The sequence below is a fragment of the Plectropomus leopardus genome, chromosome 7 (assembly GCF_026936395.1).
Source record: "Plectropomus leopardus strain MGB_pleo_1.0 chromosome 7, ASM2693639v1, whole genome shotgun sequence".
Taxonomy (NCBI): domain Eukaryota; kingdom Metazoa; phylum Chordata; class Actinopteri; order Perciformes; family Serranidae; genus Plectropomus; species Plectropomus leopardus.
The window spans coordinates 19,223,448-19,251,332 of NC_142182.1; the positions used below are offsets into that span (position 1 = coordinate 19,223,448).

General features: G+C 38.8%; 3 protein-coding genes across 5 annotated transcripts; 1 reads left to right on the forward strand and 2 right to left on the reverse strand.

Moving 5' to 3' along the window:
• Positions 1-3,536: 3,536 nt before the first annotated feature.
• On the reverse strand, positions 3,537-16,722 carry LOC121964878 (uncharacterized). The gene is made up of 7 exons (XM_088080137.1): positions 16,457-16,722; positions 15,038-15,261; positions 14,749-14,850; positions 13,154-13,255; positions 11,751-11,864; positions 10,058-10,166; positions 3,537-8,408 (listed from the first exon to the last, which is right to left on the reverse strand). Exons 1-7 carry the CDS (start codon positions 16,560-16,562, stop codon positions 6,583-6,585), a joined length of 2,583 nt encoding a protein of 860 aa, XP_087936263.1. The 5' UTR covers positions 16,563-16,722; the 3' UTR covers positions 3,537-6,582.
• A 122-nt stretch (positions 16,723-16,844) lies between these two features.
• On the forward strand, positions 16,845-20,793 carry pdf (peptide deformylase, mitochondrial). The gene is made up of 3 exons (XM_042496373.2): positions 16,845-16,996; positions 18,126-18,777; positions 19,128-20,793. Exons 2-3 carry the CDS (start codon positions 18,180-18,182, stop codon positions 19,283-19,285), a joined length of 756 nt encoding a protein of 251 aa, XP_042352307.1. The 5' UTR covers positions 16,845-16,996; positions 18,126-18,179; the 3' UTR covers positions 19,286-20,793.
• Positions 20,794-21,229: 436 nt separating this feature from the next.
• Positions 21,230-26,642, reverse strand: spata2l (spermatogenesis associated 2-like). 3 transcript variants are annotated; one of them, XM_042495404.2, is made up of 4 exons: positions 26,484-26,642; positions 24,379-24,769; positions 23,975-24,268; positions 21,230-22,652 (listed from the first exon to the last, which is right to left on the reverse strand). In XM_042495404.2, the coding sequence occupies exons 2-4, from the start codon at positions 24,763-24,765 to the stop codon at positions 21,630-21,632; spliced, it is 1,704 nt and encodes a 567-aa protein (XP_042351338.2). In that variant the 5' UTR covers positions 24,766-24,769; positions 26,484-26,642; the 3' UTR covers positions 21,230-21,629. The 3 variants fall into 3 exon arrangements, with proteins under 3 accessions (XP_042351338.2, XP_087936264.1, XP_042351339.2); XM_088080138.1 differs by lacking the exon at positions 26,484-26,642 and adding an exon at positions 26,414-26,474; XM_042495405.2 differs by lacking the exon at positions 26,484-26,642 and adding an exon at positions 25,945-26,159.
• Positions 26,643-27,885: the final 1,243 nt, after the last annotated feature.

The following is a 27,885-nucleotide window of genomic DNA, read 5'->3' on the forward strand; positions in this document are numbered from 1 at the left end:
CTTTTCTTTTAATCTAATATATCATTACTCTTGTTAAAATGGTATTACATGTGGGCAAGAGTGCATAATGACTTGTTCTGGACTTTAAACTAAAAGTTTAGGTTTAGGGACTTGACTTGGGACCTGAGTGCAGAGACTGGGGTCCACTTATGACCTGCAAAGCAATGACTTGGTCCCACCTCTGTCTCTTAATGGGATCAAACAAAAATTGTAATTAAAAAAAAAAACCACCAGCCTTGACCTTTAATATAAATCCATACATGTTGTGTGGACCCTTTACTGTCCCTTATACCTCGACAACAAACATAGAGCATGTCTGAGAATATCTGAGCCAAATGCAGGCAAACAACAGGTTTAAGCTGTTGTGAGAGTTGTTTTAGCTGCTTCTCTGGCCCCCAGAGTTTGACCTCATTTCCCCCAAAACTGCAAAGTCATTGTCTGGCACTCCATCAAGGGGAGACCAGCATGGTGGAAGAGTCTACATGCTCTCAGCACTAAGGGTCAAATCTTTGACTTTAAAGTTGCACTAATTACAATTTGCACTTTTTTTTCCTTTGTTTGTTTGTCTGTTTGGTGGTTTGTTGTTGATTTGCTTGCTGTGTATTTCTGTGTTATGTTATTCTTTAGCTGCATTATCCTCTGTACAATGTCTTTGAGTTCCTTTAAAAGCGCTTCACAAATAAAATCTAATTTTCCTATTATTATTACTATATGCTACAGTGTAAAAAAAAATCATATACAGGCCTACCGTATATTTAATGAATGTAATTATTGTGTCATTGACAGTCATTTGGAGGTTCAAGAGGCAGTCTTGTGACCAGAAAGAATAAATCTCCAGATTGGTGGTAAACAAGGGTAAAAAGACTACAACTAGAATAAGTGAGTCTGTCCTCTACACAGAGAGCTGCCTTTAATGTACCACTGAGCAGGACACAAGCACTTCAATGATGCATTTGCTCAGTGGCCAAAAGGACAAATACAAATATCAATTGCTTATCTTATTGTGAAAAAACTTTGAGCAAATGATCACAGGACATTACTTCATGAGGTGGATTACAATCAGTATCACAGGTCAAAGCTCCATTATGTAAAAACATTCAGTTAAGGCATCCTGATTGTAGTACCAAATGAGGTAATGTGACCGATAGTACTGCACACTGCTACTTGTCACGCCCCATAGATTCAAACTCAAGAGATATCATCTTTTTATTGTTTCATTCATTCATTCATTATCCATAACCACTTATGCTGGACATCCACACCACACCCTGGACCACATGAAGAGAGACCAGGTCATGACCAGGTCATGGTCCAAACTTTTACACCTCACTTACAATAAAATGTGGAACATGAGAACCATGGGCACTCCTTAAATTGATCTGAAATATGCACACTCCCATAAAAACACCTACATATTCACAGTATGCTGATAAAACAGGTGAATGAAAAGGAATCATCATTTGTTTTCCTCGGGTGTTTTTCAGAATGTGAATATTTCAGATCAATTTGAGGAGTGCCTATGGTTTGCATGTTCCACATTTTATTGTACGTGTCCTGCAGGGTGGGACTCACACTGGTCTGCTCTTGCACTTTACTCTGTCTCTGTGATGACTTGGTCTCTCAACAAAACTGATGTATTCATGTAACACAAAGAAATGTGTTACACGAAGGCGACGCAAAGGCGACGCAAAGGTGAACGTAGCCTATGAAAATTTTTCTTTGTACTCTATGAGAAAACAAATACAAACAAACACTGAGGAGCTGAATTCAACACTCATTTTTTGCACAGATAATTTAGTGGTACACACATATTTGTGGTCTTGAATTGGTGTGGAAATAAAATCCATACCCTCTGTGTCTGTGGCTGAGACAAAACCGGATAAAAATGTGTTTGAGCCTGAGACGAGTCCGAGGCGGTTAGAGATCTCGAGCACTACAACACTGGCTGACTCTGTTCCGAGAATACAGGAAAAAAAGATTCACTTTTTTAAACAATAACAATGTCATTACACACCTTAAACATACAATAAAAACATGAACCCACAGTGATTTTACACTTACTACAGTATTTTGAAAGCAAAGAACTATTATTATTATTATTATTATTTGAAGTCTATAAGATGTGTACTGCACCCTGAACTGGTTTCATTGGTAAATAAGCAACCAGAAGAGCTTGTGAGAGCTGTATTAACAGAGATGCAAGCACTCATTAACAAAGTGCGCCTGGCTCTTTTTTTTTTCCTGCCTAGACAGTCTGCTAGTTTATCTGTCTGTGAGCGAGACGATAAGAGCTTCTCACAGGTGGCTGTTTTACCGGAGGTCAACGTAACCTGCGAGCTGACCCACACACACACAAAAGAGATGAGACACGGGCCATAAATTCAACATTGTGTACAGCTGATATATAATATAAAGTAAAACGAGAGCATAACTTAAGCAGTAAAAGTGCAATTTCAACCACAATGTCATCAGATAAATCTTGCTTTTAGGGTGAATTTTAGGGACTTACATAATAAGTCAATACTATCCAAATACCCTTTGGAACTTTGTACCCTGACATTTAACCGTTAAACACCTGGATCTACATCAGTGTTCTTGTGCTGCATACAGATGCCTTTCAGTAGCATTTACACCTCTGAAATCTAAGAAAAGTAGTTCGAGTTCATTCAAAAAAAAAGGAAATGTTTTTTCCTTTTTTTTGAATGGGCATGGGCATCTTGACAGGTAATGTCTCGCAAACTGCAAAAATATTAATTGGTGACAAAGATATTATCTGAAAGTTAGCCTGGGGGGATTATACGATATTATCAAAAATCAGGTGGAAAATGTCCTGAAAACTATATTCATAATTCTCTTTATTATATATTTAGAATTATGTTGCAAAAAAGTAAATTATTAGTAAAATTGTCTTTTTTTCACAATTTTAGGGTTTTTTCTTGTTTTTTTTTTAAGTTTGTTTTTTTTAACTTTTTTTCTCTCTTTTTTTTTTTTGCTTAATTAAGGTAACTTTCTTGTAACTCTTAACTAAATTCTTGCTATTCTTTGTGTCATTTCTTGTTAAATTGCTCTTCGCCCTCTCCCCATGTTTTTGGCAGAAGTAAAGAAGATTTCTCAGGTATCAAAGGGTTAACTAATACCAGATCACTTTGCCGACAGCCTTGGCAATTCTCTCCCATTGCTGTTGGCATATGTGCACGAACGTAACGCATGCTGCGTGAGCATGAATGAATCAGAAGAAAGCAAGATAAGTAAGAGCAAAGAGCACTTCATACTGTGGGGTATAATGGCAAAGATTAACTACTAAACATCAAATTGTGGGAAGGTGGTTTGATGGACTACTTGTGAATCAAAGTGAATCTAATGTTTAACATAAGCCTGACAAGCTACCAATAAGTGATGGATGAAATAAAGCAAAAAATATCACCTTATACCACCTCAACTGAGACCAAATTATGCCCAAGACCAAGACTTTTAGGGGTGAAGAACAAGTCAAGACCGGTAGAGGTTCCACACTTCATGACACACTTACGAGAAAATGGAGAACATGCAAACCAGACTTCTCTCTCTTTTCATTTACTTGTGTTATTGCCATAATGTGTGTACATGTTAGTATAGCTTCATTCCCACTGCATAAAAAACACCCGCATTCACCTGGCTTTTTAATGCAGTGGAAATTTGTACAATCAGCATACACACCCGCGTCAAATGACTCGGCTGTGGTCACAGGTATTTATCGCCTCCAGCTCCGACTGGCGTTGGTGAGAATTATAGTTATAGATTTATTTTTTTATTATTAATTATAGTTATAGATCTCAACTCAGTCACTTGCTAAGAAATGTATAAGCTCCTCAGACCTCCATTAGCTCAATACGACAACCATTACCATTACGGTTTCATAAACAACATTCCTGACTGAACTGCCACATGAAAAGTTTAAGGTCCGGGGGACATCCATTACAACACTTCAAAAAGTCAAAGCAACACAATGTCCTATTCTTGCTCCGTGTTTTCTGTCGAGCATGTATCATTCAAGGGCACATTTACAAATCAATCCTCAGGTCAAAAGCCAGTAACTAGTGTCCTCATGTTACCTCCACCTCAGATCACAGGGGCCGTACCGATCTACTATGCCCTCGGACAGCACTGTGTAAATACACATATGCAAACAGAGGGCGTTACTGTTGATGATCCTTGGTGATATGCCACTCAGGTCTACACCAGATATTTTTTTTAAATACATTTGGCCATCATGTGGACAGTCTGTGCCACTGGACACAGAGCTGACTTCCACTAAGCTGATTGGCTGGCTGGGTACATGGCCACATAACTGGCCAGAGAAAAGAAGATGTGACGCCCACTGGGCGGTCCATGGGGTACAGGTCCATCTCTACCTGACATTAGCTAATGAGGTAATAGGCAAGTGGACACGGACTAATCCACCCTGTAGCTCATGTACTGCACATACAAGCTACACTGTTTTGTGTTGTATTTTTTTTTTTTGCCAATGATATGTTTGTTCAAATCAGGCTCTTTATAACACCATGTAATAGACCTCTAAGCTTTCAGTGCAGCTGAACTGATTCTATACTTGTTTCTAGGACATTTTTAGGATTTTAGGACATTTCTCCAATTTTTGGACATTTCTCTGATTTTCAGCGATTCAAGTTAATCATGACATCTCTAGGATTTTAAGACATTTATAGGATTTTAGAACATTTCTAAAATTTTTGGACATTTCTCAGATTTTAGAAATGTCACAGATTTTTGGATATTTCTAAGATTTCAGGGCATTTTGGGAAATTTTAGGATTTTAGGGCGTTTCTTGGATTTTAAGGTGTTTCTTGGATTTTAAGGCTTTTCTATGATTTTAGGGCATTTCTCTGAGTTTAGAACATTTCTCAAATTTTTGGACATTTCTCTCATTTTTAGACGTTTGTAGTATTCCTGGACATTTCTAAGATTTTTTGACATTTCTCAGATTTTAGACATTTTTCGGATTTTTGGACTTTTCTAAGATTTTAGGGCATTTCTAAGATTTTAGGACTTTTTTTTAGGATGTATGGCTGTTTCTCTGATTTAAGGACATTAGGGGCTTAGCTAGGACCTCTTTTCAGGGGTGCTGGGGATCCTCTGCTGGCACTTTTTTTGATAAAGCTCTATTTTGATGCTATTTTATGCACTCTGACACCTCATGTATACTGAAAGTGCAAAAACATTTCCCAGTGTGAATCACTTTATTTTTATTGTGAATTAAAAATTGTTAGGGGGCCACCAGGTACCCTATTAGGGGCCAGATTTGGCCTGTGGGCTGTAAATTAAGTATGACTAGTATAGCAGATTTATTGCAACTTTATGTCTTATCAGCGCTGTAGTTAGCATGTGGTTAGCTTTAGGCACAAACATTACATGGTAAAAGACTAGAAAAGATTATAATTTGGCTTAAAACACCCAGTTCACACACACAATACCCCCTGGAAAATGAGTGATTTTCAGAAAAAAGAAACAACCATTTCATACCAAAAAAGCTGACGGAAAAACAGCGATGGATCCTAAAAAAGCCACTGGAAACAGAAAAGACTTGCTAAATCACAAATACTTGTGTTATTTTTTTGGTCTCAAGCAGTGTTCTGCTACTTGGCAACTTGGGAGACATGACAAGCTCCACAACATGCTAAAACGCTCTCGTCATATTTGACATATGATGGCCTTGTAAAGTTGATTTGGCCAACTTGTTAGCATTCTGTTGTCTCTACACATCCAACACTCACAGAACAATGTTAGTATTCATTCAAAGTCATGTTTGTGTCCACCTATTTGTGTCACTCTCCATTTTAACCTGCTTCAGACTCCACCTACTTCTGAGAAAAATAACCAACCCTTTGACAGCAAAATGCTCCACCTACTTCACCAGCTAGTTGCTTTCTTTGAAATGAAGTTGATAGCGGTTGTCACACCGTAGCTTGTAAATAATGGACTGGCTACAGAGCCAGCCTCAAGCGGCAAATTCGATGAATTGCAGTTTTTGGCACTTCCACACTGGCTTCATTTTTCAGCCTCGGAGTTTGCTGTTACAATTGACCCCTCTCACATTACACACACCCATTGTTCGCATGAAAATATTTATCAGTGCAGCCTTAAAAACTGCACATTATAGTCTATATCTGGAGCCCCACATGATCCAACAATTTTCAAAGAGGTGAGATGAACAAAGTAAAATCCTCTCAGACTTGATTTCAGCTCCAATACACCATTCAGTATCATCATTTTGTAGACCTAGTCTTATTGAATGTATATGTCATCAATAAGTAACAAAAAATTGCAGTACAGAAAATGTGAAACTACCACCGGAGAGCACTCACAAGTTGTTTATTATACTGTAAAATGTCCCACATAGCATATATTTTGGTCACAATTCTTTAAATAAATAAATAAAATGGATCAGTATCAAAGCTGTTTATGTTAAAAGATGCACTCTTGGCCACTATATTGTCACCTGACTTCTTAAACTCAAAATATCATTATCTATATTGTTGTCAAAGAGCTGGTACAGAACAAATCTATAGTCCGTATGACCGAATGTTCTCATGAATGATTCAAGCTCCTTGTAGCTTCATACTCTAAGAGAAGTCTTTTCTTGTTAATGCGAGGTTTGTAATCTGGGTCAGAAACAAGTGAGTCCTCGCTGTCACTGCTGGAAGAATGACTGAAGTAAAAAGTGTTTAGGTCAAAAGAAGAATCTGCATCTTGTTCCTCCTCCTCCTCCCTCCCGTCCTCATCATTGCCATCACTGCTGCCTTGTACCACGGGCTCCACATAACTGATGGAGGATCTCCACTTTGTCACTCTGTGACACTTTTGAGCGCTCAGTCTGGTAAGAGTCACGTAGGGCTGTAGCAGCTTGGACTGCAGTAGCACAGCCTGACTCCGCAGTGATAACCTCAGCTGGACTCTTTGGACTCCGCTGGTCTCACACCTGACAGCCAGGCAATCAGAGTTGGAGGTAGAGGAGACGACAGTGGAGCATGTTAAGGTCTTAGATTGAAGAGGAGTGACGTTTGCATGAGGATGAGGCTGGATGGCATTCTGAGGGGAAACTTGTTGAGATGAGTCAGTAAATGAAAGGACCTGGTTCACGGCAAAGACTGCGGATAGAGTCCCTGACTGAGAAGACGAGGTAGAAGCATGTTGTGTAGAAGGCCGAGATACACTGAAGTTGGGTAAGAGTGGGCCATCTGTCCAAAAGTTAGCAGCGGACTTTTCAAACTGCTCAGTTGAAGGTTTTTGACTGAATCTGTCAAGAACCTGTGAATGTCTCGTGGAAGTACGATCCTGTGTGAACTTTCTTGAAAGCTTGGACAAAGACTGTAGAGTTACTGGTTGGCAGCTGTTGGAGGTAGATGCATCCTGAGACAAATGTGCTGTTTGCACTTCGTTGGTTGTGTTAGGGGGATCTGTTGGGACCAAAGCGTCTTGTTGGTGGTGCGCAGGGTTGTTCCGCGTTCTTCGAAGTATGCTGTTGGTGTCTGAGGTATGGCGGTGTGGAGAGCTTAGTGCCTGTGGACTGGAGGTGGAAGCTGCCTGTTTTTTACTCAACCTGGTGAAGTAATTTAGAGGTGTTTGTTTGGGTTTAGAGGCAGGGTAGAACCCTTTGATGGAGGCAATGTCTATCAGTCGGACCACCGGCGACAACAGGGCAGGCAGCAGAGTGTCTCTGGATGAAGAGGGCTGAGGTGGAAGTTTTTTTTGAGACATGTCACTTGCTGATCCAGAGCTGTGCTCATCTTCAGGGTTTGCTTGTTCAGATTGGTGGGCTGCTGACTGAAGAAGGGTGGAGATCTGTGAAGGCAGATGTTGATGGTCAGGGGGGCCTGGGATGAGGTTAGATGGTGTGAGGTCCTGTGATGAAGTGGCGGATGAGGACGACTGGAACAGTAAGGGAGATGAAGAAACATTGGACTGAAGCAGCAGCTCTTCTGAGCACTCGTCGGGACACTCCTGCAGGATGGTCTTCACCCATCGTTGGTGTTTGGAGCAGAACTGGGGGGAGAGGGCAGCCTCCTGAACACATTCACTGTTTCCCTGAGAGGTTCCATCCTTTTCCCTGTCACTGATGTCTTCCTCCACCCTCTTGACCACCTCCCCATCCTCCTCCGTTGGTCGGCTAATATCTGAATCATTGTCTTTTTCCAGTATAATAGAGCTGTCTTCCAATACATTTTGGTCAACCTCCTCTCCTTCCTGAAAAACCTCTGGCTGAAACTGTGGGGGAGTCTCAGCTTCCATAGACTTGAGGAGAGGCTTTGAAGAGCCGCTATACAGAACAGACTTTGAGAGTTTAGAGTTTTCCATTCCATTCTCTCCACGTGCAGATGACTGAGAAATATATCTTGGACGACATGAAGCAACATCTAAAGGAACGGAAAGGCAGTGTATTTTAATCTATAAATGTGGTTTTATCATAAGAAAAATGAATTCAATAAATGTAAATGCAATCTTTTGTCACCATGCAAAGACAAAGTGTAACATGGGCACAAATTGTTTAGGCACAATTTTATCTTATTTTGCACTATGTTGAAGAGAACCGATTCTACACACCGAAGTATCTTTACAGGTCCTGGGAGAATTAATCATATGTGGAAAAGTTGCCTGATGAATTGCCAAGTGATGTCACTTGTGTCCGTTGGGTCTGAAGTATGGATGTCCAGAAAATATCAGATGCGGGGCTGATCAAGGCATTTTTTGACTGATTGGGATCAGGAATATTTTGCTTATAGAGCCCAATCTTATCCTTCGGTTTATGTCAGTGGTCACACAGGTGTTTTACTTTCATGCACAGCAACAGGGAGGGCAACCATCATCAGCTCCCCTTCAATTATCTTTTTCTGTCTCCCCTCTGTGAAGCTCCCACATGTGCAGGAGCTGTGCTCTGCCCACAGCAAAATACCACATACTATAAACAAAAATGCAGTATGAGACTTTATATTTACGTTATTTACCAAAGTTTTGAGAACTTGTTTCATTTGTGCACAGTGTTTGTCCTGCGTTTTGTTTTCAACAATAGTGTACAGTGTTTTTCCGCCCAGCCACACTCACAACTGCAGGTGTGCGAGCTCTGCCAATGAAAAGCCAACGTGGCTTATGTATTCCACCCAAAAGATTTAAAGATGACAAAAATAAACAATCAAGGAAATACAGCTCATTGAGGTGACAAAGACGCAAACTGTTTGAGTTACACTCTTAAGAGTTGGACACTCCCCTACAAGATTAAAAATGAAGGAAAAAAATACCAGGGTGTGAATTTAGAAAGAAATTAGCTCATCAGACCTCTGTAGCCTGCACCTCATCCATGCTTGGAGCCCTTGCCGTTACCATCGTAAGACACCTAAATCTCAAATCAAACTGGTGGCTTTTGAGGTAATGCAGGTGCAATGTTAAAAGAAGAGTGCGTGGAAAAGTAAGACGGTAGACCTGTTTCTGCTGCATCAACATTGACCCTTTTTAAAAATGCAATGTTAAATCAGTTGAGTACTAATGTAAAAATAATATACCAAGAAGGTGCTTATGACTAGAATGTATGGATTTTTTTTTAAATAATATTTTTATTGTATTCTTGTTTTAAAATATTTTCCTTACCTTTTGTGTATTCCCATAAATCCTACCCACCTACGACCTTTACGTGGGTACTCTAATTCAATTCCTCCCATGGTTTATGTCAAGACTTTTGCTTGTTTTACACTTCTTTTTTTACAGATTATATAGGCAATAATGCACTCTGAGGTGTCCTGATATTGGAAAATAAGGGATGAGATTCCTTTCCTTTTACTTTCACATATCAAGACACATCATTTTCTGTATTTTCTATATAATTTTTGCAGTACTCAGTATGCGTATGCAGTGCTCAATATATACAAGACAATGAAACTGTCGTGCTGTAAAACAATAGAAGAAGTCAAAATACTGACCATGCAATTGAGTAAAGTTGCAGCAAAGATTCATCGTCTTGTTCTCCGTACGTCTGAGTGAGTTTGACATTTCAATATTAGGAGATGTTTCTTACCACAATGCAGCAGTTTCTTTAGAGTTGTTGCTATGTTCCTGAAGTCAGAGGTAATCACTTCCAACAGTAGCTTCTCCTCCTCATTTGCGGGGCTTTGTTTCTTCAGTATCTAGTTTATACATTCATATATGGAAAAAACACAGTCAATGAGTAATTTCCCATAATGATATAGGAGGCAATTCAAGTGATTTAATTTTAACAGTCCTTTATATTCAGCCCATTTTTCTTAGGTACCCCATGGAGTTTGTAAACACTAGTGGCACTATGGGCTAAATTTTGATGAGCTGACCTCATACTGACACTATGGGCTTCATTCATCAAACGTGAGGAATTTCTTCTTGAAAAAGTTACACAGTTTTCACAGAGATACTGACATTCACCAATTTTTCCTTGATTGGGATTGGTTCTTAGTTAAGGCAGAATTTATGAACACTTATGAACACACGCAAATTTTGTGCTGACATGTATGTTCACAAACACATATATTATATGATTTAAATTTTAATTGTTATTTATTATTTAATTTTTTATAACTGTTTTGAATAATTCACAAAAAACATTTTAGTAAAAATTATATAAAATAAACACAACACTAACACTTCAAATAATTAGAGATTAATGTTAGAAAATATAACTGTCTCACTCTCTCAAACACACACACACACACACACACACACACACACATACACACACACACATACAAACACAAACACAAACACAAACACACAAACACCCACACCAACACACACCTTTGCTGCTATAATGCATAAAGTATGTGGGTCAGGTGGTTGATAAACACATTTTTTTTACAACACATATGCATCTTTTTGTGTTATTTTTTATCTACTCCTCACCCTACTAAATATGACAGCTCCTTTGGCATTCACTTTCTGCAGGAGCGCCGCCACTTCTAAACTATTTAAGGTTGGGTTTTTTTTTGTGTAGAGTCTGGCACTCCACCCTCTTTAGACTTTCGGCTAAGCATTCTTGACTTAATTCTCGAAACTTTCCTTCCTCTACAGTTTATGTGTGCACATGTCCCTGCAGTCTCATGTCCCTTAAAGGGGATTTGAGGGGCTACTATCTTTGCTAATTAGGATAAACTGGCACGTGCTATCAACTTACAAGAACAAGAGAATTCATCATTATAGGAACACAGGTGGGGAAAAATTCTGTGGTTTAAGAACATGTCATAAATCTGACGTAGGACCTTTATTTAGAGCAAAATTTAGGAAGATACTGGTGAATAAACCCAGTGTTTTGGTGAGAAATAATAAATGTGACATCTCTAAAAAAAACTCCCCAGGGTAGCTTAAGCACTTAATTATTGAGACAAACACATTATTGTGTTTTTGCTTTTCCGTTGTCTTGATCGTTGCAGTACTTTACCTTTACTTTTATTTCCCCTTATTATGTTTATTTTATGCACCAAACACCAAGGCAGATTTCCTAATAAGTGATAAACTATTTAATAAATAAACCTTTTTTAAAAAAAATTCTGACTCTTTACTCTCTGACAAGGACATTACATCTACAATAAATGCAGCAGTTCTCTCAATCAAGTGCAAAATTTTACCTTGTCACACCATCAGAGATTCTATGTCTCATCTGCCAAAATAATGTGTCAGGCAACTCTTTCAAAATAAGACACCAAACAGAAAGCACATATTAAAACTCACTCTAGAACACACACCTTATCAATGTGGGTATCTCCTGGTAACACAGTCTCCAACTCTTGTAGATAGTGCAGCAGTCTGTCCTCTACTCTCTGAGCATAGTGTTCACCATACTGCTCCTCCATCTGAGTCTGAAAGAAAGCAAGTACTGAACGTGTCACACGAAAATTACACTCGATCAGAATTTTTGTATTTTTTAAGTAATTCTTTGGGGTTTAATTATACATTCCAAAATCTAGAAAGCAACGTAGTCAGGGTTCAATGTCAATAAGAAACATATCCTGGGTTGCACACAAATTTGTGTAATCAGAGCTTGTTTAATTTACAGCATGGGTTAAATTAATTCATTTTTATTCACAATATTGCTCTCTAATTTTCTGTCCACTGTTGGGCCCTGTGAACTTTAATACCTGAGCTCCAGAGGTTTCTAATTTCAATCAGGCTCCCTCTAAACAGTTTCAGAAGATTTTTTATTGCAGGTTTCATCACATAGTTTAGGTTTATGAGGTCCGTTTGGCCACAACAGGAAACAGTGACGCAAAGCATTAATTACTCCTCATGAAATAATTTCTCAGATGTTCTGAGTAAACAAACTGCTCTAATATACCTATACGGTTCGCAAGGGGAGTTTTTAATATGTGGATCTGTAGTGCCCCCTTATGGACATCAAAATTAGGGGCAATGAGACAAAATACTAACTGATCATTGTTTTACACATTACATGAACACATTAGAAACTCAGAAAAATATATATCATAAATCACATAAATCATCTAGAAAATACAACAATCATTAAAAAAAAAACTACTTCCGGTCTGATTTTTAATTGTAGCTTTTACAAGATATTTTCAGAAGGTTTTTCAAAAAATTTAATAAATCTAAATGCTTTTAATATTGTTTGTTTACACAAACATTTATTGTGTTTATCCTGTTGTGATTGGTTGTGCATTGGGGTTGACAAATGGTGACCAGCTGCTATGCAGCACTTGGCTGTATTCCCAAAAATAATCTTTTGGGTGAGTAATATTTAATTAACATTCTCTATTTTTCTACGTGTCTTGTCTATATAGCAGTTTTTATGCCATGCATTTTTTGGATGATTTATGTGATTTATTTTACTCAACTTCTGATGTGTTGTATTTTGTGTATCCTTTTCATGCTTGGCTCCCCATGAGGGAGTATCAGACAGCATCGTTCAGCTCTGCTCCAATTGGTCCAACGCTTTTTTGTAAAAGTCACAATTATGGACACAGATGCAAATCAAACAACCACTTGGCCCTGAATCAGTTTTTCTCACTTGAGAGCTGCTGTTCTCCCTCTTGAGCTCTTTAAACTCATTTTAAACTTGTATCCTTTTCTACATCCTTTATTTAGGCTGTTAATCCTGCAGTTGTGAGACAGTGTGGTGAAGTAAACCAACCTTAATATAATCTTCAAGTTTGTCCTTGTTCGTAGCAAGTGTTTGTGCCAGAGCCTTAAAGTCCAGATGGTTCTTCCTCATTAGAAACATTTCATGTTGGCTCTGTCCAAAACAAGATGCAAAAAAAACATTGGCAACAAATGTTGTGTTGTATATTACATTCTCTATTTTGTTATCCAGACCATAAAAAGTAAGTTAACTTAAATTAATTTATGAAATGTAATACTTCACGAAGTAAACATACTAGATTCTGGGTGGGTTAAACCAATACTCTGTGATGGAAAATTAAATTTTACAATATTTTTTGACAAAATACCTTGATATCGATATAAAGACACAATTTTAGTGTTTTCACAAAATATTCATACAATGACATTTTTGATAAATTATCATCAGTAATTTGGATATAATGACTTGGGTAGAGACAAATAACAGAACAGCTGGAACAGCCTGATAAGTTCATAAAGTATCACTTTAATATAATGCAGCTTTTAAAACCAGGAAAGGAAAACGCTTAGCATAGCAATACAAAATCTAAGACAATATTTAATCTCATATCACAATATGGAAATAATATCAATATATGGCTTAGACCTATCTGAATCTTAAAATAATAGATAAGTTAATAACAATATTCAGACAGGAATCGCTAAACCATGTCCTCCAAATTTACTCCATTTGAATAAGTGGTTGGCTACTTCTGATATTAAATATACTCTCTCAGTTGCAGGGACAAACATTATCACCTTATAAAGCTAACATGGCTAATATAAGCAAAAAGCTGCCTATTTTCACATACATCAGACGTAGTAACATTACAGTCACTTGGAGTCATGATTGTATCTGATGAACATACGTGCAATATTCACTTCCATTTTAGTTGAGCCACAACAATAAAACTGCAGACAGTAAAACCAAAAGAATGAGTTATTTTCTATTTTAGTTTGTCTTTTAATTTATTACTTTATTCTGTCTTGATCATGTTTAATTCTATAAACAGAATTATTATTTCTGCATTTACTGCTAATGTTCTTTGAATTGTATTTACTCCTATTGATTTTGGTTTTTGTTGTCATTTTTGTTTTGTTTTGTGATTGTTTCTATGTTGCTTAATTCTACTTTTAATTTTGTCTGGCCTTAGTTCGGCATTATTGTTTGCCTCTTACAGTTATGTAGCCTCTGCAAGAAACCCTTTCTCTGCTTTGCCTTGTTTGTCATAGCACTTTGTATACTCTGTTTTTAAAGGTGCTATATCTAATAAAGTTATTATTATTATTATTACTATTATTATTATTATTATTATTATTATTATTATTATTATTATTATTATTATTGTTATAAGTTACTCAGATTCTCTGGAGAGTTTAAGGGAAGTGCAGTAAGGCGATACATCTGTGAGGTTGTCACTACAATACACCCCTTTCACATTACAAGTAGTCATTTTCTGCCTTGTAACAATAAAACCATTAATAAGTGCAGCTTTTAGTGGAACTGTTGTTGTGATACTACACAAGACTAAAGTAAACTGAGTAAGTTTAACAGTTTCAACGATTTAAAGACATGCATAACAAAAAGTGCCAAGGTTGGACACTTACACATTGATCTTGGTACTGAGGTAGTTTACTTGGGAAAAACTGGCAGGTTTTAAACACAGTATCGACCATTCCTCGGCCGTCCCTGAGCATCCACATGATGACCTGAAGGCAGAGACAACAACAGAGACAGGGAGAGACGAACAGAGAGCAGGAGAGTGAAATTAAAATCTCAGAATATAAATAAACTTAGAAAGTAAAGCCATGGATAAACTGCAGAGGAAACATGCAAGTATCAACAATTTTACATGCTTGTCTAATGAATGAATGCTACCACCACTCATCTCCATACCAGGGTCTTAAGGCCAAACATGATCTTCATGTGTTTGATTGGAGTCACCAGTCTGGGTAAAAGTCTGTAAGTGGCTTCCAGAAAGCTAATCACTCTCTCAAAGTGCTCCACATCCCTGTTCTGTACGATGGAGAACGCCTGGGCGGAGGCGACACGCAGCCTACACGAATCCTCCAGGCTCAGAGGCTGGGAGTCCATCTCTGGCAAACCGGAGAGATCCACAACTGTGATGACAGAACATGATGCATGTGAAGTCATGTCAAACTTTATTTGTTTAGTACAATTAAAACAACCACGATTGACCAAATATTTGGTAATATTTTATTTCTAGAAAAATCTGGGTGAAAATATGCCTTCCAAACAGGGTTTGAAAGGCAAATCACTACAAAGTAGTGTAGAAAAATGTATTTCCCACTGAAGTGAAAGTACCAATAGCATGAAATGTAAATAATGAAGGAAAGCACAAGTGGACTATTAAAGTAGCATAAATTTGTCATTTTTTATCACTGCTGCATTATTTTAAAAATATTTTGATTAGAAAAAACGTATTAAATGACATGTAATAATGAGACTAGGCTATGTCTTACTTAACACAACTGAGCAAAGTGGTGTGATTTCTTTCAAAAACATGTGGAAAATGGCAATGAGCAAGTTGGTAAGTAATTTTCTACAAATTGCAAAAAATTGTTAGATTTAGAAAATGATATTTTTTTAAAAGCCAGGAAAATGTCAGGGGAAAAAATTAGGGAAAAACTATATTTATAATTATCATAATTACATATTTAAAATCACGTTACATAATTATTATAATATTTCTTACACGTTTTCCAAGTTTTGTTTGCGTTTGCCTTGCCTTTGTTTGTTTGTTTGTTTTTAATTTTCTGTCTTTTTCTTTTTTGTTTTGTTACTAATTTTCACGCAGTTTTCTTTTATAGTTTAATTTTTGTTTTAAAAAATCTGAAACTACCAATTTCTTGCAATTTGTGGTTAAAACCTTTCGATATACAACAAAACTTGATAAAACGACGCTTTAAACAAGGAGAAAAAAAGATAAAACAGGCGAATCTCGAAAGGCAATTAAAGCACTAAATGAATATAATTGTAGAAAATATACGAATAAACGCAACAGAAAACGAAACAAAACAATATAAGAAATAAGATAAGAATACAACATCACATCAGTGGGGATAAAACAAAGATAAGAGGATTTTAAAAAACAGATGAATAAGAGATAGATGGACAAGCAAATGCATTTAAAATTTTGTAAGGACAGAAACTAAGAAGGATAAGTAATAAACAGAGAAAGAGCAGCAAAATGAATGGAGGAAGACAGATTAATCAATCGATCAATCACGGTGACAAAAGTGAAAAAGTGACCTCCAAGAAGTCTCTGATTCTGCAAGTCTTAGTTAAACCAACCTTCATGTATATCCATCATCCTGTGAGCCCAGACATGCTCTATGATCCACAGTGGAAACTTTGTGAACTTGTGTAAATCAGCCGGCTGCAGCTCTGTCCCCTCCATCAGACGCTCAGTCTAATGCGACGCTCGGCTCTGCAGCGTTTGTATCGGGACAACAGCAGCACCTTTTTGAACCCCCATTCATGAATGGGCTGTGGTCGCCATTTATGTACTATGTACTAGGTGATGGCACACCAACATGGACATGTTCCGACAAGTTACGGGAGTTTGCTCGCGGCTCATTTCAATTTGAAAACATTGCAAAATACTTCCGTGTTTGCAAACTCACTGACTGTCAAAATAAAATTTCGTAAAGCAGCTGTGCTATGACATAACGACGAAGCTAACCCGTGTAGACTTTTATTGTGAAGTCCACGTTTTTGACCTGGAACTAGTTTTGAACAGCGGCGTTGACACCGCAGCCTCCTGCTTTCACCTTCAGTCCTGAATATGTGGTCCTTTTACAGTTAGCACGGAAATTTACACATTAATATAAGGTAACGGAACCATGTAGTTTAATTTAAATGTGTTAAAACTACGTTTAACATGCAACATTTAGAGCGTATTCTTAATATAACTATACAAGCAGGATACCGACTTAGCTTGTAGCTTGTGGTAGCTGTGAATGGGCGCGCATGTTTTGTAGCACCTGTGTACCCCGTCGGCGGTGTTCGGCGCACTACATCTTGAAGGGGTTTTTTACATACAATACATGTACATTTGATATTTCCATTAAACACGGTGTACAAAAAATATTTCAGAACAATTAAAAAATTAATTCAATGGTACATTAAATAAAATGCAGGGAAAGTAACCCTTTGAAACCTGGAACGACATCACTGTAATTGTGCTGTTTTCACACACCTTTCACAAGTACTTAAACCTTTGAAGCCTGAGCAAATTGTTGCGAATTATTTCAAAAACATAGGAAAAAATGCAATGAGCAGCTTGTGAAAAATGCTTCACAAACAATGAGATTTGCGAAATTATTTTGGCAAAAGGAAAGGAAAAACGTCGAGGAGAAAAAAGAAAAAGCTAGAGGAAATTTTTATATAATTCCATATTTAAAATAATATAACTAAATTATTGTAATTTTTGAGCAGTTTTCCTTAGTAATTTCCTTTTACTTTTCTTGAGGTAACTTTCTTGAACTTTTTCTTAATTTCTTGCAAATATTGGGGTCATTTCCTCTTTTGTTGCTCATTGCCTTTTTGTTTGCCATATTTTGAAAGAAATTAAGCACATTTGCTCAGGTTTCAAAAGGATAAAGAAACAACAAAAAACTATAGGATCTGCTAAATAGGTGGAATAACACTGAAATGTCTGAATACTCATAGTTTTTGCCAAATAACTGCTATATCGAGTTTTAAATTTTCAATAGTTTTCAAGTACTTTTAAGCCCTTTGAAACATGGATTGACATCAGTTTTCTTGTTCCGATTGAAGACGCCTTTAAAAAGCATGTAAACCTTCAAACCTGTGCAAAATGGTTTGATTTATTTCTAAATCATGGGGAAAAGTGTAAAAAGAACCTTAACAAGAAATGAAGACAAATATAACATATTTGGCACATGGTTAAGAATTCACATTAACTAAATGTTCTTCTTTTGTATGATTTCTCCCACAGCCCTGTGCATCACACCCCCTGCATGTGACTCATCATCCCAGCTGCAAGTCCACCATGAACACAAGATCCTGTGTGTCTGTGCTCCTGCTCTCCAGGATGGGGTTCAGACCTTGTGCACCTCGCTGCGGTGCCGGGATTGTGAGTTGCCTTCAGCGAATCTCACCGCACCGGCCTGTACCCTGCAGTAACTCTTACTCCAGCAGCATTAAAGTGCGCCCCTATCTTCAGTACATGAAACGCAAGATCATACCTCCTCCCAGCCCTCCGTACAGCCATGTGTGCCAAGTCGGGGACCCAGTCCTCCGTTCTCAAGCGGCTGCTGTTGACCCTGCGGCTGTTACAGGCCCTGAAATTCAACAGGTCATCAGCACTATGGTAAAAGTCATGCGAAAAAAAGAGTGTGTGGGACTTAGTGCGCCTCAAATTGGGGTGCCACTCCGCATCCTGGCACTGGAATATCCCGAGAGGATGTTGAAAGAGAGTTTACCTGCAGAAAGGGAGGCCCGTGGTCTTTCCGTGCAGCCCCTGAGGATCTTTGTCAACCCCCGGCTGAGGATCCTCGATGGACGGACTGTGCTCTTTCAGGAGGCCTGTGAAAGCATCTCAGGCTTCTCTGCTACAGTTTCACGCTACCTGTCTGTGGAAATTTCTGGTACGCATGTTTATAGCTTAATCCTGTGTTTCTGTGGTTTTCAAGTTTTGTACCAAATGTCATTTGCTTAGACTAAGACTGTTGGGGCAAATGTATTCAAATTTGGCTCTAGTTTTTTTCCAAAACAATAAAAAAAAATTATAGTAGTAGTAGTAGTAGTATTAGTAGTAGTAAAATATAGTACCCTTGCATTTCATTGAAGAGTACAAAATGTAAATGAAGATGCGGATACTACACCAGTTTTCTGATGGGGAATTAATTTCACCATTTCTGATTAGTAGACAAATGAGGGACGGTTGCTGATGTATTTCTGTATATTGTACTCATCCCTCTGCATGTTCATGCTGCAGGTCTGAATGAGAAGGGTGAAGCTGTGACGTGGCAGGCCAGCGGCTGGCCCGCTCGCATCCTCCAGCACGAGATGGACCACCTGGACGGTGTCCTCTACATCGACCGTATGGACAGCAAAACCTTCATCAACATCAACTGGCAGGCAAACAATGAATAGAAGATCATCAAGCCACAAACAATTATATGCAGTTTTACTTCACACCATCTCTGATCAGCCTGCATTGTGACGATGGAAGCTTCTATATTTGCTGTTTTAGGGACACGTGGTCTGGTTGACATTTGGAATAAGAGCTCAATATCAGAATCATCAGCAACTGCTGCAACAGAAAATCCATCACTGGAAGTGTTTTTCTTTCTCTGCAGGGCAGAAACCCCAAAGCAATGATCACTTTAAAGTGAAAGCCGAGAGAGACATTTTTCTCAATGACTTCTTTTTGTTCAGCTCTAAAACTGGTCATTCTGCTGGTTTTACATGAGAATGGAAAAATGGATGAGTCTACGTCAAGTTTGGACAGGGGACTTGGGGCATGTCTGGGACATGAACAGGCATGACCCGGCAAAAACACAAGTGGTTCAAACAGCTAAAAGCTTTTTTATGCCTCCGTGCCCGTGATAGACATGGCCATCATAATGTTTTCGGGGTTGTCCGCACATACGTCTGTCCGTCCCATTCTTGTGAACGCGATATCTCAAGAACGCCTTGAGAGAATTTCTTTAAATTGGGCACAAACGTTCGAATGGACTCAAGGATAAACGGATTAGATTATGGTGGTCAAAGGTCAAGGTCACAGTGACCTCATAAATGTTTCTGGCCATAACTCAAGAACCTTGGGTGCGCACATCCAAACTGTGCTTGTTGTATACATCATCTGCCGGGGGAAAATGTGAGTGAAGCATCCACATTTTCATAGACAAGGATGTAAACTGTAACTGCAATTTGACGGGCGCACAGAGGCATACGACTGCATGGCCAGAAATCTGTTTTTCTCCAAAGATCTGTCTCAGTGCTCAGGACATTCAAACCATTTGTGTGTTTCTGTGAGCTTAATGTAAAGTCTGCACTGGGAGGATGACACCTTAAAATCACACAGTGTTCTGAAATGGACCAGTAGCCGAGTCACTTTAACTTGAATCAAGGCTTCACATTTCTGTATCAGGTTTCCATGACTTACATGTCCACAACCAATATTTGTTATTAAAATGTTAATCATATTTTTCTTTATACGTCATTTCCCCTTTATCTAAAGATTTTGTCAGCAAGGTATTTTCCAAAACATTAAATGTCTAATATTAAATTAACAGTTTGTCCTTGTGCCAAATAGCAGCAGATCAAATTTCGATTGCATGAAAAGCAATGAAAAGCATGCACTTCTTGGTGATTTTACAGATTATAAATGGTAAATGTACTGCACTTGTATAGTGCTTTTCTAGTCTTTTGTCCATTCACACTCTGATGGCACAGGATCAGGAGCACTTTGGGGTTAAGTATCTTGCCCAAGGATACTTAGACATGTCAACTGGAGGAGACCGGCGATCAATTTAACAATATCAGAACATAAAACCTTTTGAATCCATGAAATGATCTGTTCCGTCACTAGACTTTTTTTCCTGAAAAGTTGCAATTTTGAATCATTAAATCATTAAATGCGTGCATCATAAATCATACTGCAGTTTTCTTTCCTTGTGATTTCAACTGAAACCTTGTCAAAAATACCTAGGGGTTACAATTTATGGCTGAAATAATCCATTGATTAAGCCCAAATTTATTTCTCAAAGAAAGTGGGATAGACATATTTGAAACAATTTTCTGACACTTTATCAACCAAAAGATTAATGGCTTTATTAAGAAAATAACTAGCAGATTAATTGATAATGACAATAATTGTTAGTTGCACAAATTTGTTTTTGCAGCAATTAAATAATCACATAATCAGCCAAAAAAAATGATTTGAAAACTTTTGATATGTCCTAGTTATGATTCAGTAATATACTGCATGTAATAAATGATTTACAAGGATTGTTTGTTTTTTTGTAAGGTAAGCTATAAATAACTTTACTGTCACAAATATAATGTTCTAAAAAAATGAGCACAGACAAGTGATGCTGTGACCTTTTTACTCCAGTTTGTGTGCAGGCAGTTAATACAGATGAAAACAAACAACGTTGACATTTAAGTGACACAGGAGCACAAACCGCAATCAATACCCCGGTCCGTACGCAAGCAAGTCTGGACAGTACATGTTTTCAAAATGCCGATAATGGTTAATATGGCCACTTAGAGAATAACTTGAGTGATGAGAGTCCCAGAAAGACGACCAAAATAGAAAAATTGGAGCACACTCAATACTGCATTTCAGCAACATGTTAAAGGCAACATTTGAAATTGATTTATTGTACTTGAATTAAAAAAAAAAAAAAGGAAGTGTGTTCCAGTATGCAGAGTTAAGGCACAGTGATTTTGCTAGTTGTGCCTCATTTGTGCAAAACTTTACAAATATATATCACACAGAAGATGACTGGTCAAAGGTTTGGCCACAGGTGCATACAACAGGATTTCTATACCAGCAATCGCTACAATACTCATTACCACAATATCTGCAGAGCACCAGAGGGTTTCTGGAACATGCCCTCCCACAGGAGCACACGCCCAGGGGCGTGATACTGTGGTGAATTTGGCAGAAATTTATTTCTCTGCAGGAACCAGAATGAAAGACACCACAGCTGTGACACAGGACCTGAGGGTCCGGCTTGGCAAGGTCACAGCATTCATGGTAGGTGATTGGATGTAAAGACACAATTATGGATTTAGGGTCATCATGCAGAGCTAGGGATGACATTGCTGCGCTGCTGCTGGTGAGAGTGGGTGATGTGCTCATGCCACTCACTCTGAGGCTTCCAGCCTGTGGTGACACCTCTCTCAATTCCATCTCTTCTGTCGTATTGTCAGGAAACACCGTGTGGTGGTTCTCCATCATGCATTGCTGAAGCAAGACACAGGTAACGTCGTGAGAAGTGTTGCATTCGATACAAAGTTTAATAAAAAGTGGAGAAGTCTGAAGACAGCTGCAAAGGTGGTTTGCTTCGGCCTGGCGCTCGCAAAGCCCCAGTGCTTCTGCCTCCAGACTGAGTGACTGTGAGTTCCCTTTGTCGAATCTTAACTCTTCACAGGGACGTCTGCCTTGCCTCACGCCGGCTGAGGAGCTTCTGGTAGTGTCCGGCTCCAGTGGTGATGTCTTAGTCAGCTGGCAGTTGTATGTGGAGACGCAGACATGCTCTCTGGTGGACAGGGGGCCGGATGAGGAGGACAAGGACGTCACTCCGTTGCTGTGTGTTTTGATGGGAGGGGGTGATGCACCGCTTTGATTCATCCAGGTTAAAGAGCGGGGACTCTCGTCCACTGCGACTTCCCTCTGACCCCCGTTAACATGCTCATCTGTGTACAGATCCACCTCCCCTTCTCCATCAAACTGCTCTATCAGGGGCTGGTTGACATCCAAGGCCTTTTTGGTGTTGTCAAGGGCGACCTGTCGAGATGCATGGACAATGAATCCTCAACTACTTTGTATTTACATCTTGTTGATGCTTAGTACCCTGTAGGAAGGAATAGGTCGGTTCCAGGGGTTGAAAAACGAGGCCATCGCCAAAGTGGCAAAAATTGCAATCCCTCAAATGTGCACTTGAGGCTGGATCAAAGAATGTGTCACTCCTCACAGACCTCCATGTTAAAATACCCACATTTTATAGACATGTTTATAGATCCATGGTTTACAGCCTGGTACAAAAAAACAGGTTTTGTCTCAATAGTTAATTTCAACAGTCATGACAACTGTACGGAGGGTTGACTGTTATATAACTGACAAATGTTAAGACTTAAAGTTTGCATGATTTAGGGCGTGGCTGCTTTGACTGACAGGTAGTCGCCATCTGTTCAGTCAGACTGTAAGTAAAGATGGACGACGCACCTATGCTGAAGTGAGGTTAAAATATACCGGATACGAGGCGTTGCCATTTTGCAAAGGTGATGTCATTGGGAACCCTGCATCTGCGCAGCAGCGATATCCGCGGTGGGGAGGGCTTCCGCTGAAACACCCAGCCAACCAATAGTGAGCAGCTCCACTGAATGTGAGTGCACGGATTGGCTGTCCCGGTTGTCAATCATGGCCAAAAGCCCCCTTTTGTATAATTGAATAACTCATTAAAACCGAACCTATCAGGAAAAGAAACACTTGAACGAAAATCGGGGTGATGAGAACTACCTTCAGAGACAGAAACCGTTTTTGGGAAAATTTTATTTGGCGTGTACTTTGAGTTTTTAGTTTAGCCTATGGCCATTCACTAACATGGAGGGGCAGGTCTTAGGACATTAAGTACAGGCAAATCTGAGATGGCGAAATAAACTGTTCTCTGATTGACGTATAAGACGTACAACAACAAGAACATGAAACAAACCAAATATGTGAACTCAGACTCACAATGGCATTTTTTTAAATAAAGAAGCTCTATTTTGATGCTGTTTTATGCACTCCGGCACCTTGTGTATACTAAAAGTACAAAACAATTCCCAGTGTGAGTCACTTTATTTTTATTGTGAATTAAAATATGGCTGGAGGGCCACTCTACACCCTATCGGGGACCGGATTTGAGTAACACTGTTCTAGAGCATTATTTTATGCACATTTCCCTAATGTCTGTGGGTTAAAAAGTGTCTGTCAGCACAGCATGAGTTCATAATAACAGACCCACCAGTTGGGTTAAATAGTGGGGCTGCAAAAGACGAAAGCATCCCATCTCCACAAAAGACATGATTTCAAAACATGGACGCCATGATTGACTGAGGCAGACATACCTGTACGCTGCTTCCTCTCTGCCTCTCCCTCACCAGACTCAGCTCCCACTGGGCCTCACCAACGTGCTTCCCCAGAGCTGTCAGAAGTAGGCAACACTCGCAGCGGGCCAAGAAGAAGGCACATGACAAGCAGAGGAGGTCATCCAGAGAGGCAGCACTGACTCTGGGCGGCTGGAGACAAAGCTGCTCATGTCGAGACGAGCTGAGCTGGTATCCTAGCAGGCCAAACAGTTTCTCAATCTGTGGCATCGAAAGCACCGGTTTGATATTGTGGGTGAACATACCGGAGTACATCTGGAGCACAGACAACAAGAAAAGACGAATCTTTTTTTTTAAATGGCACTTTTTTTGAATGAGAAATTTGATACATGGCTTCATTGTTTCAGCGCTTTTTTTCAGCCAACCTTGACGACTTTGTACTCGTCTCTCCAGGGACCGAGGTACAGGTTCAGGGCTGCTTGCTCCAGCACCTCAAAAGCTTTAGCCAGGCCTTGCATGCCCCCTCTGGCTTTCACTCGCCCAGCACAGGTTGCGGTTGTTGTTGTTGCTGCTGCTGCTGCTGCTGCTGCTGCTGCTGTGAGCGACTCCTCCATCACCCTCAGAGGATCCAGACCCAGGCAGTGCGTCTCCTGAGCATCTCCGTCTTTCAGCAGGCCCTGCACCTGTTTCCACAGCTCCTCATCTCTACACGCCAGGCTGGAGCCACGTCCCACAATTTGCTGCTCCAAACTGTGGTCATAGATGGACACTAGCTCCCTGGCTCTGTGCCTAGAGATGCTCATATCTTTCATTCAGCTGAGACGGAGACAAAGAGGACATTTACTTGAAGAATGAAACTCTGTACTGTTTCTTCATAATTATTATTTAGCTAAAACTTAGAGTATTCCCTCTCAAGACAGTCTGATTTCCTTAAATGAAACACTGGATGACATTCAGTAGGAAAGTTGCATGCACATGGAATAAATGTTACATTTGTTTGTTTGTTTGTTTGTTTTTTTTTAAGCGTTGTATTTCATGTCTCCATCTGCGTTGTTTGGTGAGCGTACAAACTTCATGAAACTAGAGTAGGTTTCAGTAAGTTAAAGCGATTTGGTGTTGAGGTAATGTTATGTTCATTAATACATCCTGAAGTTGCCTGAGATATTACAAACTATGTTCCAATTTCATAATACTTGTTTCAAGGGGCAGGAGTTATGATATTGATTCTGCCAGATGATGTATCCCTATTTGATTCATGGTAATGTGTAAGTTTGGCAACTCTATCATCGCTTAACGTGACTTCTGTTTCACTGTTTAGGACACTGAATATTCTCTCAGTAAATGACATGAATATTCATCAGATATATCTGTTTATAAATAAATACAGGTTTTTGATGTCTCCTATAACATCATCCTTTACCATTTTCCTTGAATGTAATTCCAAAGTCATTCATATAACACTAGACAGGCCAATCAGCTTCACCTTTACCTTTATACAGAACAAAACATGGCCAATATTCCCTCAAATATCGTGGAGGACAGATATGAAATGCCACAGTTAAACATATCAAGAGCTCTTAATCATTAGAAATTTTTTAAATTGAAATTATCATTACATTCAAGTCATGTCTAATTATTTCTGCATGTGTAAACATATCATGTATATTTTCTTGATTTGTATCGTGTTATATGTATTTCTTGATTTTTACTGAATTAATGTTAACTGACTAGTAACTTTTTCTGCTCAGTCTGCTTTTTGTTGTATTTTCGTAAACACTTTGTAACCGAAAGTGAAACTTGTGACACCGAATGTAAAGAAAAAATAATGTCATCGTAACGTTACCTTCGAAATAAGCCAACATGTTTTAACATTAACTTAGCTAACAGTTAATATATGACAGCATCACTCTGTATCACTCAGCAGCATCTCTGCTTGACGTTAGCATTAGCTTAAACATACGGACTAGCTAGTTTAGCTAGGTTAACGTTACCTGTTAATGTTGCGTTTTTGTCGTAGAAATTCACACCAAATCTCTAATAAAGATCATCCAACTTCATAGTTTTTGAACTTGATAGAATGTACCAGTCAAATATGATCGGAAATGTGCTAGCTGTTATTTCAGTTCGGTTAACCTACAATCCACCGACAGACGAAAAGTCCACTTTTAAAACTGAGGACACACGGCTCTCCGCAGACAGACAATCTGTGGGGAAAGACCCCGGAAGTTACAGCAAATTTCCTCAGAAAAGTTCAAATTTCCTCTTAAGAAAATTCGCTAGATGTTTTGGACAAACGCCGAATTAAAGAGCGAATTTCGTTGATTTAGATAATGCTGTGTGACGGATTTTAGAAGGTACGAGATTTTGTCGAAACGCTAGGCAACATTAAATTATTATAAGTTATGAATGATATCTCGGTGCAAGAGAAAATCACTGATGTCGGAGCTAAGCTAGCCTTACCTCGCAGCTACAGCGGAAAGTTTGATCAAAGTAAAGCTTTGCTCGACACATTAGATACACACAAACTCACCTGTGTCTGGCTGTTATGCAGGTGCTTATCAATAAATCAGGTTGACTAAAACATTTCCGGCCACACGGCTATCTGCGTGCAGCCGATAGCTGCTTGATTGTCTCGGATAAAGTAAACATTGTCACGTGGCACGGATTTTCCCCAGCTTCAGATGGGTGCATCTGGTAGGAGCACCAGGATGGGCCGGGGAGAAGGGGTCCTGCTGCAAAACTCAGGATCAAAACTAAACTGAAAACTAGAGAAAGAGAAAATAGCCGGCAACTATATTACGAAATCAATCGATAAATGGCCAACATAGGCCTGCCTGTGTCGTGTTTACTTCTACCAAGTGATGGAATGTAAACAAAGTGCATATACTCAAGTAGTGAACTTAACTATGAATTTGAGGTACTTGTACTTTACCTGAGTAGGCTATTTTTTCACTTTATACTTTTACTCCACTACATTTCAGAGGGACATAATGTTGATTTTTTTTTTTCTTACTTCATTACTTTTAATTGAAAGCTTTAGTTACTGGTTACTTTTACGAACTGAGATGTTCTAATTTATATTTTTGAGGTTTGAGGGTTTGTTTCATTTTTAAAGATTTGTCTGCATTGGTTACTTTCACTCGTAATAGGCCTACCTGTATTTGTAATGTTTAAGTAGCCTACATATCCTGATTATCGCCTACTCAGTCTACTTATTTTTGAGTAACATTTTCAATGCAGGACTTTTACTTGTAACAGCATTTTACAAGATGGTATTCGTACTTTTACTTAAGTTAAGGACCTAAATACTTCTTACAGTGCTGCTTCCACCTAACCCTTTGAAACCTGGATCGACATCAGTATTCTTGTGCTGCGTTCAAACGTCTTTCACAAGCTATTTTACCCTTTCAAAACTTACCAAATTGGTTTGGGTTTTTTTAAAAACATGGGGGGTCAATGGCCAACTTGCCAAGAAATGCCCTACAAATTCAAGAAATTGGTTAAAGTAACAAGACAATTACCTAAAAACTTGTTCTTTTCTCTAAAAGAAGGGAGGATTGTTAGAAAAGGGAAAAATATATTTATAAATATATATACAGTATATACTTTTAATTCTTTTTTTTTTTTAGGTAACATTCTTGTAACTTTAAAACCAGTATTTGCTAATTCATGGGCCATATCATGTAAACATGGCCATTGCCTTCTCTCCATGATTTTGAGATAAATGCTCTGGCTTCAAAGGGTTAATTGTGTTATGTGAATCCTCCACTAGATGGGAGCATTCTGTGTTTAAGGCGCCCTGCGAGCCTCCACGTGAACCGATTGCCTTATCGTTGTCAGCGGGTAAACACACAAGCACACACACACAGATACACTGTCCCGGGGTGGGACAGTGGTAAGCCTCTTTTGTTGACCTGCAGGCGTGGCCTTAG

Excerpts from the sequence above, each read along its gene's own strand:
- LOC121964878 (XM_088080137.1), bottom strand. The coding sequence starts at position 16,562 with ATGGAGGGGACAGAGCTGCAGCCGGCTGATTTACACAAGTTCACAAAG. Across the intron at positions 14,851-15,037 it reads TGTTTGGCCTTAAGACCCTG|GTCATCATGTGGATGCTCAG; the intron begins GTATGGAGATGA and ends CTCTGCCTTCAG. Across the intron at positions 8,409-10,057 it reads AAAGAAACTGCTGCATTGTG|ATGTTGCTTCATGTCGTCCA; the intron begins GTAAGAAACATC and ends CCGTTCCTTTAG.
- pdf (XM_042496373.2), top strand. The coding sequence starts at position 18,180 with ATGAACACAAGATCCTGTGTGTCTGTGCTCCTGCTCTCCAGGATGGGG. Across the intron at positions 18,778-19,127 it reads CCTGTCTGTGGAAATTTCTG|GTCTGAATGAGAAGGGTGAA; the intron begins GTACGCATGTTT and ends TTCATGCTGCAG.
- spata2l (XM_042495404.2), bottom strand. The coding sequence starts at position 24,765 with ATGAAAGATATGAGCATCTCTAGGCACAGAGCCAGGGAGCTAGTGTCC. Across the intron at positions 24,269-24,378 it reads ACGAGTACAAAGTCGTCAAG|ATGTACTCCGGTATGTTCAC; the intron begins GTTGGCTGAAAA and ends TCTGTGCTCCAG. Across the intron at positions 22,653-23,974 it reads AGAGAGGAAGCAGCGTACAG|GTCGCCCTTGACAACACCAA; the intron begins GTATGTCTGCCT and ends GCATCTCGACAG.